Source organism: Camponotus floridanus, unplaced genomic scaffold (assembly GCF_003227725.1).
Source record: "Camponotus floridanus strain SB8 unplaced genomic scaffold, Cflo_v7.5 scaffold2, whole genome shotgun sequence".
In the NCBI taxonomy this organism is placed as follows: Eukaryota; Metazoa; Arthropoda; class Insecta; order Hymenoptera; family Formicidae; genus Camponotus; species Camponotus floridanus.
In genome coordinates, this window is record NW_020229325.1 from 1,049,520 (window position 1) to 1,072,597 (window position 23,078).

Here is a 23,078-nt window from a genome sequence, read left to right on the forward strand (position 1 = left end):
TTCAATCCCGCGGCTGTTCGTGCCTCGTCAGGCTCCATTACGGTGAAACGCTCCGATCGCGCATGAATAGCGGGTCCTTTTGTAAACTTATCGTTACCGACGACCACAATGAAACAGTATTGGGGATAGCTTGTATGCAGAATGCTTACAGCAAATTACCTGACGCATAATCTGCATAGATAAACAACGAAAGCTCGAGTAAAATTCTCAATATACGGAAAGTGCACAAGTTATTATTTATTATTTACTCTTTGCGATATTTATCACACACATATTATTAAATTGATATATATTTTAGGTTCATGTACATTGCGTGCATGTATGTGCATAATTTGTGAGGCGGTATCATTTAAGCACGCTGCGAAAGTTTGAAATAAGATCGAGTCGCAAGGTAAAACCTAAGAAAAGATTTAGAAGGTTAAGAAGAGGAAAAGATATAGAATTTATCCGCTGCATATTGCGGCCGCCGCCATGAGGATTCCGGAGGGAAAGAGCAGAGGCTGCCACACGTAGAGCCATAAAAATAAAGCATAAAATCAACTGCTGACTCGATTGCGCCTCCTACTCCTTGGCAACGGTGGGAAAATATTGCGGAGTATGCGATTTAAATCATAAAACTCGAATAAAAATCCTAGACTATTTTTGCAGCTGCAGATGCAGCATCACCAGCGATGGAAATATGAGGGGGAGAAGAAGGGTTGAGCGATTTGGAAATGAAAACATGAATTTTGGGCGTCTTTCGTTTAGCCATCGCTTCTTCTTTCTCGATTCACTCTGTCTCGCATTACTTGCCCACTTATGTATCTGTATCGTCATGGAATTGAGCTTGAGGAATGATGCCTAACTCATGGAAAATAGGACAATAGATTCGTAAAAAGAAACTATATGCGCGATTTCATCATACCGAAGTTGTTAGTGTCTTTGCGAAAGTGTGCGTCATAATGCAAATTTATATAATTTAGTTTATATAAATTTAATTTTATTAATTGAATTTATAATTTATAATTTTTAATTTTATTTTAATTTAATTTATAATTTAGAATTTATAATTCTAATTTTATTAGTTCAATTTATATAACTTATCGATCCCTTTAGCTAAATAAACAATGTAAAGAATGAATCGTATAAACAAATCTCTTTCTCTTTTAAAAATAATTTGCACAATGTGAGTTAATTATTCTTCTCTTTTGACTATTTGATAATTATTCAAATGTTTAAATATTTGTACGGAATAATTCGTTAATATATTGTAAAATTACAATCTTAAACTGGATTTTCGCACTTTTATACACTTATAATAATGCAGGCCCTAATTTAGGAAAAGCGAAATATATTTGAGTAAGCTTAGACTTTCCACATTAATGTGAGAATTAACGAAGTCGCAGAGTTTTTTGAGAAAAAGTAAAGGCAAAATGGAACGGAAGCAGATCCAGGAATATTTCATTCGCAGGCACGTAATATTATTTTTCAATAGTTTAGCTCGGCGGCGAAATATACCAGTCGCCTATATCGTCCGAATGGTGACTCCCAGTTTTCCCCTATTTCTCACGCCGTTCATATCCTACGTTTTTTGTTTTGTTGCCGCGATCTTAGCCACGGTATGCGCAATCGAGCGGTCCCGCGTTAGGTAGCATCCGACCGTGTGGCCGCGGCCAGGCCGTCGTTTTGCGACGTGGTAGGTAGGTGAATGCGTCGCGCACGGTAAATTCTCGATGCAAATGAGATCCCTGATACGCGTAGAAATATAAATCCGAAAAATCCGGGGAATATTTATGTCTATTATCTGAGGACCACCGCCGAAATCGCCCCCCTCCGGTGTTCGGCCCGATCCGCGCCGCGCTCGCGGAGGTCGCGCCAGAAATACGGTCGAGTCAGATTACGCCACCATTTTCGGAGATATTACAGGAAAACCACTTACAGAATCGATTAACCTACTGTCAGGAGATATTGGGATTGAAATACCGCGCGCCCGGAAGCTGCGCCCGAAAATAGTAATAAGATTTCTCGGGTGGATATTAATCTCGTAATAATCGGGAGGAATAGCAAGAGCTATCTGTCTAATCGGATTAAATAGCTCAGATTAATATTTAATTGTTATATTTATCGCTGATGAAATTTAGACCCAGTATTATATATTTAGATGCTCGAGCGTTCCCTGTTCTATGTTGAACGAACAAAATTTAAAAATTTATAAAAATCTAATTGTGAAGAATTTCTCTCTCCAATATTTGTCTAAAAAGAATTGTTATTTCGGGAAATGCGACTTAATTTAAAAGATTTTCTTACGTATTTTGAAATGTATAATTATATAAAATTATATAATTATATGTGCATAATAATATAATATAAATTAATCAAAGATATATGAATAGTACTATGGAATAGTATTATTCAAATTTGAAGTTTTTTAACTGATATTTTTAGCAAATAAAATAGTATTGGCAAATCTTAAAAACCGGAACTCTAATAAGTAGAACTATTGGCCAACAATCGTAATAATCCTATATTTATTATCATCTGAAAGAAATATCATGTAGTGTTGAGATCTTTTTCTATGATATTGATTTTCGTTTTTCGCTTAATGCGATTAATTTTCCAATAAATTTGCAGTTCTAGAAATACAGAGATTCACATGTAACAAATAATTTTTTTTCTATCAATTATACGTATCCAGAATAAGTCTTATATTAAAGAATCTCAATTTTGTCAATTTTTCACCATAATGTGATACATATGTCTTTGAGAAACACAAAATGTACTTTTTTTTTCAAAATAAAATATATTTTTGAGAAAAAGAGAGAGACAGAGAGAGAGAGAGAAATATACCAGTTGAATCTAAAAATTTAAGAATTTTAAGAATAATCGATAACTTGCAGCTTGCGAGCATATTATACATTTTTATTTAATACAATATGTTACCCATTTCACTCTTTTTTTATAAAACTGAAACACAATTTGCCAATCAGATAATGCTAATATGATTAGCAAAAATCTGTCATTTTATTTGGCCGACAAGTTTATCAAATAAAGTATTTAGTATTTATATACACCAGTGTGTGTGTGTGTGTGTGTATAATATATACACAAAGTGATACAATACATCGATGCTCTATCAGAGATTTTTTCTCTTTCTCTTACTCTCTTTCTCTCTCTTTCTTTTTATTTTAGAATCGTGAGTCTATTCTATTGATATTCTGTTGGCTAATTTTATCCAGCTCTTCTGTATGTAGATTAGAAACTTGACACATATGATGGCCTAGGTGCGGCCGGAAAGGTGCTAACTTCTCGAAACTAATAACCGATGTGACAAGCAGATTTCCCATTTCCAATCGAAACCATTATTAAGCCATCTACTGTCCTCGCGGCACTTTGTCCGGATTGGTGGTTTCATCCCCTTCTTCCTTGCGTTCCTCGAGAGCTCGAGCCGGGATTTGGCTGGGCGCCAGCGTATTCATTCCAGAAACTAGCCGCCCGATCTAAGGGGCCAATTATTTAATCAATTCCACCCTCTTAGCGGTCCGGGATAGCAGAGATGGCCCATTCGAAGCGTGGAACTGCCGACAACGACGTCGACGTCTACGACGGTCGGCGACGACAATTGAAATCAGTATATCCTTGTCTCGCTCACGAAATCCAGACTCGACTGTCTCGTCGACCAACGTTCGGACATGATCCAAGGACATCACGTATAGAATCCCCTACGAAATCCATCCTTGTGACGAAGATTACGGCATTCTCGAATACGCTAGATACGCTATCCGATAGATTAATTTCTATTTATTATTAATTTTATATTTTGGAAGTCACACATAATACTGAATTTATCGATAAGTGCGATTTAAACGATTGCTTCTAGGACATTTACATCTCAAATGACTGCAATATCTTTCGTTTTATGAATCTATAACTATTTTTCTTTTAAAAATATAAATGTTTAAATATTGAATATATTCTGCTACAAAAAGTAAAATGCTTATTTTGAAATGAAATATTTTTTAAATATTGAAGATCTCTTTCTTTGAGCAAAACGTATTTTTTTTATAACTCTACATCGCAGAGTTTCTAAATGCTATTTCGTACTTTTAAGAGTTTCTGAAGTCTTCTATCACAAAATATATACAAATACGCGGATTTATAAATTATGAATAAATTAACAAACAAGCCATCTTACATGCATATATATCGTCATATATATCGGTCTATTGCTCGCGTATCACTATACTCGAAACACTACGAAGCAGGTTTAACGTCAATTAATTTGAAACTTTGGCACAGCAATTGCGAGAAAGCGAGAAAGAGGAATAGGGAGATGGGATAGATGGGATTTCATGAACTCGCGAAGATCTGAATATTGCCAATGAAATTAAGGGGAGTGAAGGAAATACGTACCACGTCATATATATCGTGTTACCCAGTTCCGCTGATAATATTATATCTCAGTTGAATCAATTTTCCTCTTATTAATAATTACACACATCATTAAACTATTAATTAACTATTAATTAACTAATATAATATAATATGCAAGTGAAAAAAATGATTAATTAATTATCAATATAAAATGCAAATGAAAAAATCCGGTCACATTGACGTTATAATTAATCATGTTACTTATATTCACTGAGAATCATACGTTCTACTTCTTACTGCATGTCATCTTTTATTACGAATAAATTTATCAAAGAATTATCGAGATAAGAACATTGATATTTAAGGAAAGAATTATACTTTATATAATTTTAAATATTAAATTAAAGATTAAATCTCTCTCTTCTTCTTATCTTTAATGATACTACGAAAGTTTGCGTAAGCATGAAGAAAAAGTGTCATTTGTGCACTGCGGTACTTTAGTCTCTCCTGGGTATTCCGACAATATCGAATAACTACCAGAACTGTTGTGTAGTTTAAGAAGTATTGAACGCAATAGGCAAATTCACGCGGCTAGGATCGCGGTCTCGCCACGCTCGCCAACATCGTACATCACTAGTCCCATGAGAAACTAGTCCTATAAACTGCACGTGCGAAATCAGAATGTCGGTCATTAAATTCGATGGCGTAGCGGTCGATGGCATCGCTAAATTAATTCAGGATACTTATTGTGTCTCCGAGATTCTAGACATTTAAATAATTTTCTCTTTATGTTTTACCTATCTCATATATTTTTCGTTTTTTTTTTTCTTTTAATTATCGAATGATTAAATTTTAATTTTTTATTAAGTATCGGTAATGTCTGACTAAAGAAAGAAAGCCTCGTAATAAAAAATGATAAATAATGAATCATTTTATATGAATTATATGAAGTATTCGCGCATATCCCACAGTTACATAATATCGCAATTTAGAAGCGATTTAACAAGTGTTATGAATCTGGCGCACTATAAAATTTTTTCTCGTCGTCATCTGTATCAAGTTTTGCCTACGCGAGCGACTTGCTTCCATTAAGATCCTTACTCGCTTATACATCAATAGGAATTTGACCGCGGCGCACGTTCGATAACCCGGAATGCGAATGATGAGAGGAAGGAACTGCGCGGAATGAGTGATAATAAAAATCGCATCTACACACGCATACTCTAGTTAATCTGCAGCAAAGCATTCCCGTTGTCGGTTGCCTGAATTTGCGGAATCCCTGGAACGGACACGGATTTTCATAATCAGTTTTCGACTTCGTTTAATGCTGCGAGCTGGAAATCATCACGGGCTCGAGAGAAAATCCGTTTTTTTCGCTTTTTTTCCTCAAGCGATAATTTCTTTTTGTACAGACGGTGCAATCGACTCGCGCATGATCTCCAAACTCATGAAAATACGATGCATATATAACACGTGATCGCGATACAGATCGCGGCAGCGTGTATATAGGTCAGTTATATAGATTGTCGAATACGTGATGCAACATGCATCTACGATAATGGCGCAGATATGATAGATCTATTTAAATATACAACGAGCCACATATGGAAAAACTTGCGCCTGCACTCGCAAACATTTCTTTCATCGGTTTTTTTCCCGAAATATCGATATTTTTTTACGATGATTTACAAATTTTTGCAACATCGAGCATAATTTACACGCGATTATCGATACTCTTTATTTACAATCGGAAACACTTGAGATAGACACGGAGATAGACTTGTCTCGTCTGTTACACATCAAATATTATACATGTATAAAACGAATTGAAATACGATTCGTCATTTTGAGATAAATGCAGTGTATTTGAGTTAATTGACTTCTTTCTTGGATGAGTAAATATCTTTCGAAAAGTCATGGGATATCTCACAAAGATATCATTGTCATCGGAGTTCGATGACGACGCATAGTAATTCACAATAATGAGACGCACAGGTTGAGTAATAGATTCACATTACACTAGCCCGCATGGATTTCCTCTGCCAACGATGTGACGTATCGCGCTTGCAAGTTACCGTGCACGGTAACTTCGTCATGACGTCGGCTGGCATTAATTTAATGTTAGCCCGCGGTAGGGGAACTAATTATAAAATGCATGTTATGCGGATTTTCAAGTTCTCACCCTGGTAAATTCAACTGTTTACTCAGAGTTTATTCGGCACCGTACTCTTAACAATATTGGAAAGAATGCATATTGAAATTTCACAATTCTGAACGTGCAAACTTTTATCTGAATTATCCTACTCGGATTTAATTTTCATTGAATAATGTAACAACATAATTATTAAAATATGCGATTTCTCTTTTGTTATACTTACATATTAAAAATAAGCCGGTCGTAAAAGATAAAAAAAAGAATGCGTAAACCTCTCGCTTGTATGTTGGCTCAATTCGACGCTCTCCGTCATAAAAAAGGCAGTTCTTGCTATGGCGGCGGCAATAATTTTCTCGTCTCACATCCGGGCCTATCACACGAACGTGTAAGGCCATGACACGTAACTTTTTACGATCGGAGAAATAATCTCGCGCAATGTAGGAGCCCGTCGCCGATACACTGACAATATTCAAGCACATAATTCTACCTGTCACCTCCTCCTCTCCATCCTCCTTGCGCAAATCTATTTACGTTTCGCGAATATAAAAGGAACATAATGATCGCTTATCGAGAAGCAGTCGTTGTGTTGCCTCGATTTTATTAAGAGCGGCAAGTTTAATGAGCGTCGTTAAAGAGCGACTACGTAAAAAATCGAGGAAAATACGCGGGATCAGGCCTGTCGCGGCGGATGAATAATTGCGAGATATAAACTTTAGGGTCAAGCCGGGGGGGGGGGGGATGGAAGAAGGATGGCTGAGGATTATTACGCGAGGATGGCGTTGTATCGTAAACGAATGAAAGACATGATAAAACGTGCTGCCTTAAGTACTTGGATGTCAGTGGAAAGAGTGATCGGGGGCTGCGTATGTATGTCGCGTTGTATAAAATGCGGGGTAGAGGGTATCTCGGCGGCAACGAGAGAAGCGATATAGCAGGAGCAAAACGATATCACGCCCGCGTTATTATACGCCGAGTTAACGACAAGATTGTTTCTCAAAGTTAATTTACATCTACCGGGCCCGCCTAAGAGATGAGGCAACGTGCCGATGCCTCCTTCCTCTTTCCTCTCTCTCTCCCTCCTTCTCGCACTTTCTGTCTCTCTCTCTCTCTCTCCTTTTCGCGTGCACGCGCGCGCAGAATCTCGCCAAATTAATATTCCGCTCTATTCGGGGAATCTTCGACGATGAGACCATGCGACATATCGTTGCCGAGCTCCGCAAACAAGATGGAATAACAGTGGTTGAGTTAACGCGCGCACCAAAATGGCGTATCTCAAAATGCATCCGCTTGTTTGCTGTGAGAAGCTTCACACATGAAGGAACCTATTCGCTTTATCACGAGAGTGATATGTAGATTACATATATATCTTTGCATATTATTGTATCTCTCGTGACAAGTTTAATTGAAGAGAAGCAAATAAATGTCCTAATGCAATAAATTTCTTAAAACACTTGTCTCTACCAATAATGAAAAAATTATTTATTATTTAGTAATGAAGAAGAATGAGAATAATATCAAATTTATAAATATACTTATTCTACCTAATATTATCTCAGTTATTATTATTAATATTTTATAATAAAATCTGTAGAATATAAAATAGAAATCAATATAAAAATAACTTATAAATATACATTTAGTTCGCTAAGTTTTAATAATGTATGAGTATTGATCTCTTCGATATCTCTATTTTAAAGATAAGGCGTTTGTTCTCGAAAATAATATATATTTAAATAATAAGATGATAACGATGAAAATTCTATGACAGATAGCACTAATAACATTAGCCAAAAAATAGGAATGGATCGCGGAATTTTCTCGCATAATTTTGGCAAGACGTTATAATTTTCCGCAATCTCTCGCTTTGAATTTTAAAACGCGCCATTAACGATTCATTTATTCGCGCGAACAGAAGGGAACGTTCAACGAGACCATACAAGAATGAATATTAAATATCGAGCATAAAAATATCGTGATCGACGGCGACTCGTTATATTCCGCGAACGGGAATGCATGCGAGAACGTATCTCGCACTTTCACGCTTTTCCAGCGGAGAGCTTTCACGACAGCTGCCAACCAAGTCGCTCACAAACCACCAAATGCCCCTAACCATCGTTCCCGCCACCTCTCCCTTTCGTGCTCCTAAGGGTTCGTGCCATGCCCCGATGCTTTTACACACGCGAATATTCCAGTCGGTGAAGATCGACGCGGCTCTCTCGAGGGCGCGACTGTATTATCGGGGGATGCGAGTCGCGTGTCGATGGCATGCCTTCGTGGCTCCGAAGGCGACGTAGTATGGCGATGAAATTCGAGAGCGATATCGGAAGCTTCGCGTGTACTCCCACTCTGTTGTAAACTTGATCGGATATAGATACTTGCGATGTTGAATGTGAGAAACATGTAGCGCACCCCACTTTCGACATCATTTATCTTATTTATATAAAAAATTTAGATTCCTGCGCGCTAATGTAGGCGATAAGAATTGGATATCTCATCACGAATTAAAATGAAACGAGTGAGAATAATTGAGCGAATAAAATTTAACGGTTCGAGCAGTTCGGACGAGAAACAATGTCATGGTGTTTGCATTCGCAAAATGAATTAGTAAGACGGATCAATGCACGGCACGTGCCGTGTCTGGGCTCGCGAGACATTGCCGGGACGTTTACGTACGACTTGACTCAACGAGCTTCTTTCAGGAAACATCAGCGACTCGCAATACATCACGTACATGACAAGTAAGTACAAACAATGCTAGCATGGGGTGGCGAGCGCGGGGGGAGAGCGCCCGATGTTATCCGTGCGGCTAACATCTAGGGCGCCGCTCGCGCTCGCGCACACGTAAACTAACAAGTAACGAGAACGTGGACCCGTACGCGGGGCTCGTTGGCAAAAATACACTCTCCGTGCCCGAGGGAACGAGGTCAGAAAAAGTGGACCTCGCGCGCGCACGTAACATCGATCAGGCTCAGAATCGCGTTTCGAGACACGCGCTCGTACGGGCTCGTAAATCGGCCTGTTTTCGAGCACGAACTACTCAATTTCGGTGGGAGAGCCGCCGGTATCTAAATTTCAAATCCGCTAATGTGTATTTTTGCCCTGGTCCCGCGGCCGTTCCCGCCCTCGCTCTCTTTCTCTCCGTCTCTTTCGCCTTCCTTATCTTTTTCTCTACCTTTCTCTATCTGTCTCTTTCTTCCTGTTATCGGCCAGCTTTTCTCGGACGTTTTGAATTTCAAATTCCGTGCGACCGCTACGTCGGCCGTCGCGGCAACAAGCGACTTTCGAGTGTTTCCACCCGCTTATACGCTGTCATTTGTTTCCGTCGCCCTCCGACCTGGTATACGTAGGGATATCGCGATCTACGGCGCGGTATCTCTGGCGCGTATCCCGCCACTTTTATTTATGGCGCCACCCGGTATGTATCAGAATTGATTCTGTGATTTATTCCGCAGTCGATAGCGCGCGGGTCCGCTATGTACGACGCGGAAAGGCGGATTTCGGAGACCTCGTTTCGATCATCTTTCGCCTTTGACGTTGCATGCGACCGAGCGATTACGCGTTATAATTTCTCGCGTCTACTTTACGGCGGTGAGTCTACGCTCCATCCCTCTCTCGTCCACCCTCGCGTATAATAGTCGCCGAGTGAAATAAGGCGCACGCATAACGAGAAGCGAGAGCGAGATACCGTCTCTCTTCCGGAGAAAAATAACACACTCGAGCATTACGCTAATGCGCCGCTTTAACGGCAATGTAACTCCGACGTTATCGTCGACTAATCTTCTGCCAGCAATGTCTTTTAACGGTTCTTGCCGGTCTTCTTAATGCACGAGACTTTGCACCTAATTGCACGCTACGGCTCGACGATCGCGAAAGTTCCTCCGCGTTGCTCGCGCGAGCAACGACGGGAGCAAGAAAGTCCTCCCGGCGAGGGAAAGAGACGAGGGAGAGAGGGGGAGGGAGGAGGCACGACCCCCGGCTAATTGAAGCGCAATTAACCGCGTTAAAACGCCAAGTGCTGATTAGGGCGCTACGTCTACCATCTACGTCGCCCCGTGCTCGTCGCAGAGCGACCTACTAATCTATGCGCATACGTGACGCGGTGGTTCTTGCGTAAATTGAAAGTCGTCCTTGCCCTCTCATCGCTCGACACGAGTGCACTCGACCGCCGAAATTCATCGAAGCATTACCCTCTTCCTCTTATTCGACCCTTGACGCCGTTAAGCGCGCCGTTTATGAGTTTTTAAACGACAGCGAGTTAAAGAAACGGAAGAGGTTTAATGGCGAAAGTAAATTATTTTATATAGAATATTGATATAATTGAAAATTAAGTTGAATATTTTACTCTTTCGATGGTAGTATGATGACTATTGAGTAAATATTAATATGTACAATAAAATTATTGCAAAAAGATGACATGTGAAGTAACATGAAAAAGAAGGATTGGTGAAGAAAAAAATTGAGAAATTTATACAGTATCCTTCTTTCTTTAATTAATCTATTTTTTACTAATTCTACTATTGATTTAAATATTAAGCAATTCTATTTAGCAAAGCTATTTTATATCAAGCATGTAAAAATGGAAGATTTTGTAGAAATTACGTACTAACGTTACGATGTTCAGATTCGCAGTTATATTTGATTTGAGCTTAAAACGAGCGTTCTAAAATGTAATAATAAACTCATATTCTTAAATCAGGTCACCTACAAATATTGTATCTCTTAAAGGAAACTTATAAAGTGATTGTTATTGAATTTTTGCATTTGAACATCACGTAAACAAGTAGCATAAAAAAGAAACTCCATTCAGACAGATATTTTTGGTTCGTAAAGAGAACGCATGTATTATTTCGAGATTGGATAATTCAAGAACGACTTCAAATGCGCGCGACGGGATTTCGTGAATATTCAGAAGTCCGTCGAGGGGACTCTCCCGCTGGAACTTGGATTGCACTCCCCGGATGCCGCAAGAAGCGTCGTCGTCGTCGTCGGGACACTCGGAGAAACGCGAGCGCGGCTAAGAAACGTTAATTGCGTCGAAGACGTCGGGACGCTATCACGGGAACAGCCGCGATGGTGCCAGCACCACGATTTTACAATGGACCGAAGGTGGCGGTGAGTCGCGTTTGGTTGGTCGGATTTGCTGACGTCGGATCGCGACTGCGATGGGGGAGTGTACCTACCTACTTATTTAGAATATTGCCGGCATACATCTGCATAAATTCAGCGCAGGCTCGTCGACATTCGCGTCGCACAACCACCAACCCCTCCCTCCGACTTACACATCTCGCGGAGACGCTCTTACGACGAGGGTGAATAGTCGGTCGACACATGGAGGTCGTACTTCTCTCCATCTCCCTTTCTCCTCTTCGTCCGACACCCCGTAGCCGCCATCAGTGTTTCCCGCGCTCGTAAAGAAATCCCTTGTGATGTTGCCTGAAAGCCTCCTTCCCAGCGAGGGGGAAAAAATAAAAATTCAAGACGCGTCGCGCGTTATAGACATATCTTCGACGCGTGGGCGTGTATTATCGCGCTAGAGAGAAAGATTAAAGTACGGCGAACGTGCTCGGTAACCGATGATCCATCCTCGATGGATGCGAACGCGCGCATCTCCCGTCAGCCCCCCCGACACGTGGAAGGTGGCGAGGTGTATAAATGAAAAAGAAACGATGCGGAGGAGACGTGACGCGACGAGAAGCGGCGGGGGGGGGTGACTCGACGGTAATATCTATATTAGGTGAGCGAGAGATGCGGCGGGCATGTATACGCCCCGTTATATATGTATACGGGAATTACGCGAGCGCCGATGGGAACGCGGATGTACGCGCGCGGCCCGTTCGCGCCGCAGGCTCTGTATACATATTCAAATTGAATTATACGCGCTACCAGACGCGTTGATTCGAAATCATTCGACGGCTTGGCATCTCCAAAACAAGCTAGTATCGCACCCCTCCGCGCCCGTCAGCCGCCCGTCAGCCACTCTCCGTGTGAGTTTCTACTCTGCAGGCCTGTCGTCCCCTCTCCATCCCGGCTAATGGAAATTCTCGGCGAGAAGTTGGTTAAACGCATTCGCTTTGCATACGTATCGAAGCGTCTATTGCTCTATCATCGTGCAACTTACGCGAGCGATATTTTCATGCAAACGTCATTCGTTTTTTGTCGAATTTAAAAGTCGCGATATTCAGTCTACCGATTTCATTTTGACGAAATGTAATTATACGAATTTGTTCCCGAATCGTAGAGATCGAAACCCATGGTCAAATTTGAATCTCCATTTGATAACGTAAAAATACGATCTGAAAGAAAATACGTCGCGTAAAAAAAAATCGAAATAAAAAACGCAGTAGTAAACGATTATTCGTGTTAAGATCGCAGAGATATAAGAAGGAAACGTTTCGTAAGGGCATATGTCAAGGCTCTCGCGCGACTGTATTCATTTCTCGCTGGTGAAAGGAGCGAGTGAATAAATTAAGAAGGCGCCTTGGCGCGGGAAGAGTAACGAATCTTCCGTCGTGTCTTCCCGTGTCGCCGTGGAAATTATTCTTCCCTTCCTCCTTTTCCCGTTGCTCCGACGCGCCTTTCCGCCATCGTTGTTTATCTCATTAAAGGAACGTGGAAAACGGATAATCCCCGGTTGACAAATCGCGCTTGGCGTCGACGGAGTCGGTTCTACGCTCGCTTCTTTCAGGAACGTAACTTTATCGCTGGTGAAAAGAAGAACGAACGGAAGTGTCGGGCGGAAAGGGGTTTTAGAGTGCTGGGCGACGACGCTGGGCGATGGATAGGAGAGTAACCGGGCCCCGGCGGATAGGAAGCTCCGCTGTAATGGACGCTTTAATTCCATAGGAGAATAAATTGCAATTTTTCCGACCGTGCAACGTCGGCTGTGGAACCGCGAGAGCAGCCGACCTCTCGTTAGCTGTACCAGTCGTGTCAAAAAAAATAGCGTGATTCAATTTGAAGAGTATACGCCGTCCCATGTTAAAATCTTGAAACGATCGGTTGACGGAATGACATTTAGCGACTGGCTAAAAAGGAAGCTACTAACAGGAAGGACACGTACGTGATTTTCTCCGATCTAACGTTGATTTAATTACGAAAAGCGATGAAAGGAATCGTTTTTATTCAATTCGCGAAAATATTTTTAGCGTACTTATTTACGTTATGAAAGCTTTTTTTCAATCGAATTTTCGTTCGAATCATGTGATAAGAAAAAACGAGATTGGATTAGTCTTAATTTGATCAAATTTTCATAGTTTATATCGATTTTATGCTTATAGATGATTCATGCGCGAGCAGATATATTATTTATATAATAGATATAGCATTGTTTAAATTAATATTCATTTTTGATTATTTGATTACTCAGTGCCGATGGAAAATAATTTAGTCATGGAACTTTTATTCGCTTTTGATTTCTATCCAAATATATCTATTGAATTTTCTTTCTACAATACAAGCAATATCTGGTATAAATTTTAATCGACATTAATACATTTCCAATACACATCCAAAAATACAAATCAGAAAGAGGATAAGTGTGTCGAGTGTAAGAAAAATATCGATGTCATATTTTCACTTTGCTTTATATAAATTTCTGTTTAATTACATTTGCTTCGTTCAATGTTTGTTCAAATGAGCGCACATATTTTCTCATATTATACCAACGAAAACGGCGGAAAATTTTCAATATTTTAACCCGACCAGATTCCACTCAACGTTGTTAACACATTATATTCGAGCAACGAGACACAAACTCGGCCTTACGCCGCGCGCTCGACCTACCTATCTCTGCCAGGTTTGAAATGTGTGTACACGTCAGCACGCAGAAGAGCACCGCGTATGTGGATGGAAACCCATTTAAATTAAATTAATATTTGCCGTGCGGCCAAACGCGAGGTAACGCGATCGTACGCATGGTCGGACGGAGCGAGAGAGCGCGAGTCTGGGATTTCGATACCAAAATGCGAATAAGGCTGGCGCAATTATTTATGATAAACCTATACGCATTCGCGTATGTACATTTGCCCATAGAGCGCATCATCATTCAGTGCCTTCTCCTCTCCTCTCCTCTTCACGGCCGTCTCATCTTTGTACGTACCCTTCATCCCGCGACCATTATCGTTGAATTCATCGTACATATATATTTATATATATATGTACATATGTGTACATATGTGTGTCTAACGCATATATATATATATATATATATATATATATATATATATATATGTATGTATATGTATGTATGTATGTATATGTATATAAATAATGGCGTTTACAATCAACGGGGAGCGAGAACGAGATGGCATCGGCGCGACGACCCTGCATCGGAAATTGCACACACGGCGTATCGACCCGACGGACGCGGACGGACGAAATTTGGAGCGGGTCGCCGTGGAATCCGTGTGTCCTCTTTCGAATTCGCTCGTAGTACCGGTGAGCCCGAAATGACTCCCGATCCGTAATTACTGCCCCGCTTCGTTTCCATAAATGAGCCCCGGGTACGCCGCGCGCCGCGTTTACGTGTTATTTAGGGGCCGGGCGTATACATATCAGAATCCGTTTAAATACATCTCGTATTCGTTTCGCGATTCACCGCCACCAAAATTCGCCCTCGACAGCCCGCGGGATACGCGTTAATGTAATTGCCGCGTATTTTCAGTAATATTCCTACAGCGTGCGCGCGTTTTCCGATGCGCGCGAGTCTTCGCTCTGAAAATCATGGCTTTAATACGCCGTATTTTGATATTAATTAGCGATAGTACGTAGCGTTCGCTCGGGTGCGCCATTCGGGGATTTACCATGTGATGAAATTCATTGAAGCATTACCAGCATAGCGTCTCATCGATAGAGCAGTCGGCTTTTCTCTCTCTCTCTCTCTCTCTTTCTCTCTCTCTCTCTCTCTCTCTCTCTTTTTATTATCTATTTGACACAATCGAAGATTTTAAGAATAAATAAGCTACTTCGATGGGCTCTCACAGAATTCTCTCTTTATTTTTTTGCGATGTTCTCGAGCGCTCTAGCCTCGAATCGATTTTATAATACGTTCGGTAGTCAGTAACGCGTAATGTTATTCAAATCACATGCAGATTGCTCCGTTATCGGCTACTTTTTCAATTACGACGTGGCGGGCTATAAAATGTAATGCCGACACCGGGAGCGAAACTTTTTCTCCAAGTTATCTCAGCCCGTGCCGAATAGCTATAAACTTTAAGTATGAAATATTGCCCTTGTGCATTTTTATACGGATCGCGATCGATTCGCGCCAAGTCGCGATTATGAGACACGCTGTATCCAATGAGATTCGTGTCGAATGTCGGATAACCGGCGAGCGTGCAACTTACATATTCGATGGATAGATATTACAAAACATATTTCACAGCTCGATCATCCGTACCCTCGGTTGCGCTAAATTTTAGTTTACGAAATAACTTTATTGCGCGCGGAGAAACATTTCTCCGCGTATCACGCATAGAATTTCAAGCGGATAACTTTTCGAGAATACGCAAGAATCGCCCTGAAAGAATCTACATCCTATGCTACTATTTTCATTCCCACTAAAGCATCTCCCCTTACCCACGGAATGCTCCCTCATCCTTCCCCCCCCCCCTCTCTCTCTCTCTCTCTCTCTCTCTTTTTCTAAAAGTGGTCCGACATTCATTTCGCGAGATGCAACGGCGGCATGCCTCGCTTTTCGCAATCTAATTTTCACCGGCGTTTAATCTTTGTGTACACTCCCCGGCTCGCGTGCAAGCCAGTCTCGCGCGAGTCTCTCAGGAAAGGATAGAGAGTGGCGGGCACGTGTAAGCTTTTTCAATATTTTTCGAGCCGTGCTATTACTCCCGCCTTGACAACGCGCCCCTACATCTCTCGCATGCTTTTCTTTTATCGTTTCCGTTGAAATCACATTCATCGGCTTTTCCACCGCGTTTGTTTTTATCGTTTCGCTGAAAATGATTTATTCGCGGGAAATAAATAGAATGGAGAATGAAACAATTTTGAATAGATAAATGTCAGCGGCTACAGCAAATTAGTCGCCAAATATTCGCCACATTTTCCTGCACGCGCCCCAATTGGTTATATCAAAAATATATTGCCGAGTTAATTCTTCGCCACAATTGCTCCGAAATTCATAAAGATTATGTCCCGTTATATTTTCGACATATATTTTCAACCAACAGTCACGTATGATAAATCAATTATCGAAATATAATAGGTTAATAGCCTTCTGTGCTAGATATAACTGCGGTCAATGAATGTACGTGCGTTCGCCGGCTTAATTTCGATGTATTTAAATTAAACCTAAATTAGTTTGGCATTAATAATTACAGTTATTGCACATGTAAAGACACTTTATTGTATAAAATATCTATATAATTTATTTTTACTTAGAATGCGAGGTACGGGAAGATGATTTAAATATTATTTAAAGAGATTTTAGAATTATTTTTATGCAAGAGCTAATAATATTGTAATAACTGCAATCCTGAAAAACGAAACAAAATGAATATGTAAATTAAATTAACGATTAAATAAAATAAATTGTTCCTTGGCATTATGTGTTACGTTTTCCTATCGGGCTTTTTATCTGTACCATGTTCTGAATTGCTGAATAGGATCAAAAATATAATATAATCGCAGTAGAAATTGTCTTTTTTCGCGAAAGAGAGAGAGAGAGAGAGAGAGAGAGGGAGAACGACCCTTTCCTATTTCTATCTTTCTATTTCCCCATTAATGGAATCAAACAAACGGTCATTTTAACAACGGAAGATCGAAAACTGTTGCAATTGGGAAATGGATTCGATTGAAATTTATCTGGCATTGCTCTTCCGCAAAAAGCAGAAGTCCCCGAGATTCTGGCTCTTCGAAAACATTTCGTAATACGCAAGGTACATTTGTACTGATTTAACTGTATGTACAGAATTAAAGTTTTCATAATAGTGCCAAACGCGATACTCTATGGCAAGTGCTTTTAAATGTAGTTATGTTCTATAAAGACAAGTAAACGAAAAATGAAATTAACGTAGCTTTTCAACTCGCGTTATCACGAATTGTATAATTCTATTTGTATTTATCGAGATCTTGTTAATTATTGATATAAATGCTTTATCTATACATATATAGATTAACATATTCGCGTGATGCGTGAAAATTATATTATAAGTTCACGAGGTAAAATCGCAACAAATTACATAAAAAGCACAGATATATATTGCGAAAGCAGTAAGTCGCGGTCTTGTTACGCGTATGTATACGTATTCTATGTGTACGCATGACCATGGTCAACTAATGGACCTGTTACGAGCAATTCCGGTAGAACGACAATTGCGCACGGCAGTACAATGCGTTCGTATAAGAGTAATTCCGAATGAGCAATTCGATCAAAAATTACCTGCGTTTCGCGCTCGTGCACGTTGGCGGAATAATATTTAGCTTAAATTGCGCTCGACTAAAGCGCGCGTACGCATACATGCGTGAAGCGGCATCCAAACTGCATTTGCAGGATTAGAGTAGTCGTATCTGTCAATTGTAGCCTCGTCAAATCCTTTCTGCAAATCTAATTCTTCATCGCGAAAGCGACAAACTGTTCATTTCTCCAGCTCATCTCCATTTCTTCCGCAAAAAAATAATTGTTTTTATCTATTCTTATAAAATTAGCTATATTTACTTTAGGAAATTATTTTGCTATTGATTAAATTTATAATATAATTTAGGATCACTTATTTTTTTTATCTTTCCCTATTTGCATTATTTTAAGTTTATTTTTATAATTGTACAAACTCCAAGATTTTTAAGTTATAAACATTGTAGAGAGAAAGAGAGAATTAGAAAACTATTTAAAAAATGTTTAAAGCTTTATATAAATATCTATATAATATAGTTAATTCATTACTCTCTTTGAAAGTAAAAGCTTCACACGAATCAAAGACATTCTAAAAATACTTCCAGGATATAGCATATACTATATGTTGCGGGATATCGCATCAACGTTTACCGCAATAAACCGCTATTATTTTCCAATACATTCCTTTTTAATGATCGATAAAGAGTATCACTTGCTGATATGCCATTTTATGATAGGATAGTTACCATTTTAAAAACACTACAATAAAATGTCGCGCGAGCCGCGAAATTCCGCAAATCCTCTCGGTAGCGCTTTGGATTAAAAAGTTTTTTATTGCGTGCGATGCGCTCCGGCATCGTAAAAGTATGTCTAATGATCTAGAAAGAGGGAGATGCCGCGCCGTAGCAAGTAGTAGAAGTCGAGTTTATCGCGTACCGGGACACCCGTAAACGTTCGTCGGACAGACATTTTTCGGTCGTGAAACGATCGTATAAACGCTAGCATTAACCCCGGTAGCTCAGAGATAAACATTCTTTTAACATCCCCCAGCTGGAAAATCACATTTTATTATTATTTAGCCTCGTATGGGATAAAATCGTTTCGGTGTATCGAGACAATCGAAAATCAACATTTGGCAATATTCAACTATAAAAGAGACAAGACTGACAGCTCTCTCGCTATCGATGTCAATCGCTTGCCCATTTTCTCGCGAAGTGTTTGCTTCGTTTATTTTTATTCAAACTCTCAACTCGCGGAAAGAATTCTCATAAATGACGCATCGATTTCTCCCATCGTAGGGTCGGCACGATCGCGAAGTTCCGAGACCAATTTAATACGACGACGATAGTCCCGCTGCAGATAGCGCAACTCCAGGCACCGTCCCTTTCCCAGGGATTCTCTTTTACGTACGTTTCTCTCTTTCTCGCTCTTTCTCTCCTGAGGACGCGCACGACATCGGAGCGAAGCGAAGCGCGGAGGTGGTGCAGGTCTGACAAAGGAGCGCGTCACATCCATCTATCTTGCACCGGCCGTCTCTTTATTCCCAGGGTTAAAAGCGTAGCAGCGGAGGCAGTTTGGACTTCCCGCTGCACTAAATCCACTAATTTCGGTCACCGACTTCTAGCCCCAGTGCATTCGTGCGGCCACCGCCGCCGCCGCGTCGTGCGATCGATGACGAGAGAGATACGTCGCTTTTGCCCGACGAGTATAAATTTCGCGAGTGCAATCAGATCGGATTTTTAACGTTAATTCGTAGAAGGCTGCGAGCGCCCGCTCAGGAACCCGATACAATTATCAGCATTTTACTCCCGTTTTACTCCCGTTTCAATTGTTTTACGAGAAATGCGCGAATTCTTCGCTCTAAAATCCGGGATATTTCGCTCATCTCGATGCGATGGTCAAGCTCGGATCATTTTTGCATATCAAGATTTTTTCTGGACAATCCATAAAACTCGACACGCGCGTCATTCTTTTACATTTTACCTAAAATCTATGAAAACCATTTTAAACGACGGAAAGTAGACTAATGACCCGAATTGCGAGAAGTAGACTAATTACCTCAGCAGAACCAGCAGAACCTAGAAAGAAAATATCTGCGTAACCGAGGACTGCAATTTTCCTTTGCAAATTAACGTTTTCCATTCCGGTCGAGCAAGCGAGCGTAACTGTGAACTTTTTATTTAAATTTTAATACGAGAAACGTTAAAACGTATAATTTTTATGAACGAAAGGTTTATATGATTTTCTGCTGCTTTGTGATTCTTTATTAAAATATTACATAATTTTTGGTGTAAATAAATAATATTATTTTTAATTAAATCTAATTTTGTTCCGTTTGTTAATTTTTCATATAAATATTACGTCTATATATATTTTATCCTGTTGTTAACGCTATTCTCTGTATAAATATTTTTATTACACATAAATTTAATAATAACTTTTATTGTGCACGCAAAATAAGATTTAGTATAAAGATTTAGTATAAAAATAATTGAAAAAGAAAAAAAAGAGAGAAAAAGAGAGTACTATTTAAAAATATTTTGTTCCTTATAATAAGTTGTAATAACATATATAATATATCTAAAATATTTTATTGTGAGATATTGGAAGATAATTACTATTTATGAAAAATATTTCATTTTATGATATATACATATATATCATATACATAGGCGAAAGGAGCGACGAAGCTTCAAAATACGTCTCAAAAAGTAGTCTTGCCGCGTGATTGTCGTACGATGTAGGGATAAAGGATAATTCTATTGTGAGCCGAGTCTAATCAAAGAATCCCGTGTGATCTTTTGTCCGTAGGTCCGCCGACAATCCTGGTGAAGCCGCAGTCGCAGCAAGTAAAGGCAGGCGGAATAGCAAGTTTCTACTGCACTGCGGAAGGAGCGCCGCCGCCTCAGATACACTGGCGAAAGAACAACAAGAGAATTTCACGTAAGTTCGTATTTTCGCAAGTTTCTCCCCGTCTTTTCTCATCTCTTGGTTTGCGTCGGCGAATCGTCTGCGAATCGCGTCGTCGCCGCCCATCTGTTGAAAGTGCCCAAGGATGCGTTTTTTGACGTTCGTACTGCGACCTTCGTCTTCGAGATCTTCGGGACATGGACGGTGAAAAAAAATGGACGAGATAAAAATTCTATCAAAATTAAAAACTTCTCTAACTGAGATTCTTCCGCTCTCTCTCGTTCATTCCGCTGCGAAGTGCATTTTTCGTTTATCGCGTATTTCGCTTACTCTCGGTCTCATTACGCTTTTTTTCGTTCAACCAAGATTTTTCCGCCAGCCGCTAACCCAGAAGCCAACCTCGTTGAATGCACATGTCACTTGACATCAAATTTTCTTAATGGATCTCGTCCACGAAATAGCTGGCGACAGCTCGACGTTGGAATACTTTCTAGCCCTAGTTACCGAGATAATAATTTCTCAAAAATGGTTTCAGGAGCATAACGCTCGAGCTAATTCGCGGAATATACGTACTCGAGGGCGACGATCACAGATCGTTGTTCGCATACGTGGACGACTCGCTAATCCGACGAGGAACATTCGACGAGATAATGGCCAGTGACCGCTTGTAACATTCTGGACGGACAATTCGCGCGACGAGCAGAGAAGGGAGGAGAAGCGGGAGAGACGATAACGGGCGGGTCACCCGCTCACGAAATTTATACAGACGCGCGATCCAATTCCCATTCAATATTTCTCGGGCCGCGGAATTGGATACGAGAGAGGACACACATACCCCCTTTTATTAGATTCCGCAACGGCACAATTTTCGATCTTATATACCGCGGCCGCGTGTGAATCGTCCGCCCGTTGCTCCTGCCGATCATTTTCTCGCGTTCCGATCGCGTCCGCCCGGTATTTTCTCGCCTTTTGTGACGTGGGAGTATTCCTTTTCACCATGCGCGTACGTCCGCCTCAATCTTCCGTCTTATGTCGACAGAATCCCAGTCTCGCTACGTGGTGCACCAATATGAAAATGGCGCTTTACTGCGGATCGAACCTGTCAAGCCAGGGCGCGATAATACCGTCTACGAGTGTCTAGCTGAGAACGGGGTCGGCGACGCTGTTTCGGCCGAGGCGACACTCACCGGTTACGAAGGTAAGTGCCGTTATTAGCATCCCAATTTATCTGCATCCCAGTTCATAAGCGAATATTCCAATTTTCAACGAAGAAAAATTGTATTTTCGAAACGAAAATTGCCTTATATACAATTAAGCTTTGCTTTTTAATTATGGATATTGGAACAAGAATAAGAAAATGAATTGTTAATTTACAGTTCTGGAAATCTCATTTATTTGATTATTACCATTCTTCTTGCGCTTTTCGATTAAACAGCAAATATTGAAGTAGTACGAGGTTCAAATGTTTTCTTTTTTTCACAGTATTTTACTTATAAAATCAATCATGAATTCAATCTGTACCATTCTTCATAAACGCATAAATCTGTCTTATTTCCTTAAAAATCTGCGAATGTATATTGGACTATCCGAAAGTTATAAGAAGTTCTGTAATATGCGACGAGTCGCGCGAAAGTTTGCAAAGTATATATTACATCGAAGAATATATTATAAGACGCTGTTATTAATTGCGATTAAAGCCTGGGAGCAAAGCAAGCACATAGATAATAGAATCCTTTACAACCATAAAAGCATGCAGAGAGGATTTTCCAGAAATGGATAAAACGTAACAATTTTCATGTCACGGAAGCCGCGGAGAGATGTATCACTCAACCTTGTCGTGTAAAATTTTGCTTTTACGATGGCACCGTATGAAAGAAGGAAGAGAGCGCCCTTATTTCGAAACTACATGCCTCAGCATAATTTTCGTCGGCAAGCTCGTGCTCAAAAGGACTACGTTATACGATACGGTGAAAAGTTCTAGTTTTATCCTTCTAGTAGAGCGAGGAGGATAGTAGCGGTGCCGAGAGAGAAAGAGAGAGAGAGGGAGAGAGTACGGTTTTGTGTTCTATAACAAAGTCACTTGCCTTGGGAACAGTTTTCCTGGGCGATATCGCGCAATAACTATTAGCGCTATCGGGGACGTCGCGCTACGTTGTTTAATATTTAAAGGAAGCCTCCGGGACAGCTGCCACCGTTTGGTAATGTTTGAAGCTTTAAGCTTTCTATCCTGCAACGTGTAGTTTAACTGCGCCGCGCGGATAACGGCTTCGGAACTGTTTAGTGATTTAAACCTCGCTTAAATGTACGTTAAATCCGCTG

General features: G+C 40.3%; 1 protein-coding gene across 8 annotated transcripts in view; it reads left to right on the forward strand.

The window, feature by feature from the left end:
• Nucleotides 1-23,078, forward strand: part of LOC105258293 (tyrosine-protein phosphatase Lar) — a 369,476-nt gene that overhangs the window by 236,163 nt on the left and 110,235 nt on the right. For 6 of the 8 annotated variants that reach the window (XM_011269465.3, XM_011269470.3, XM_011269471.3 and 3 more), the window contains exons 5-7: nt 9,205-9,243; nt 20,661-20,792; nt 21,799-21,957. In XM_011269465.3, the coding sequence (XP_011267767.1) occupies nt 9,205-9,243; nt 20,661-20,792; nt 21,799-21,957 (330 nt within the window). The remainder of the gene's footprint in view (nt 1-9,204; nt 9,244-20,660; nt 20,793-21,798; nt 21,958-23,078) is intronic. The other 2 variants (XM_020029713.2, XM_025408046.1) reach the window with 1 other exon arrangement.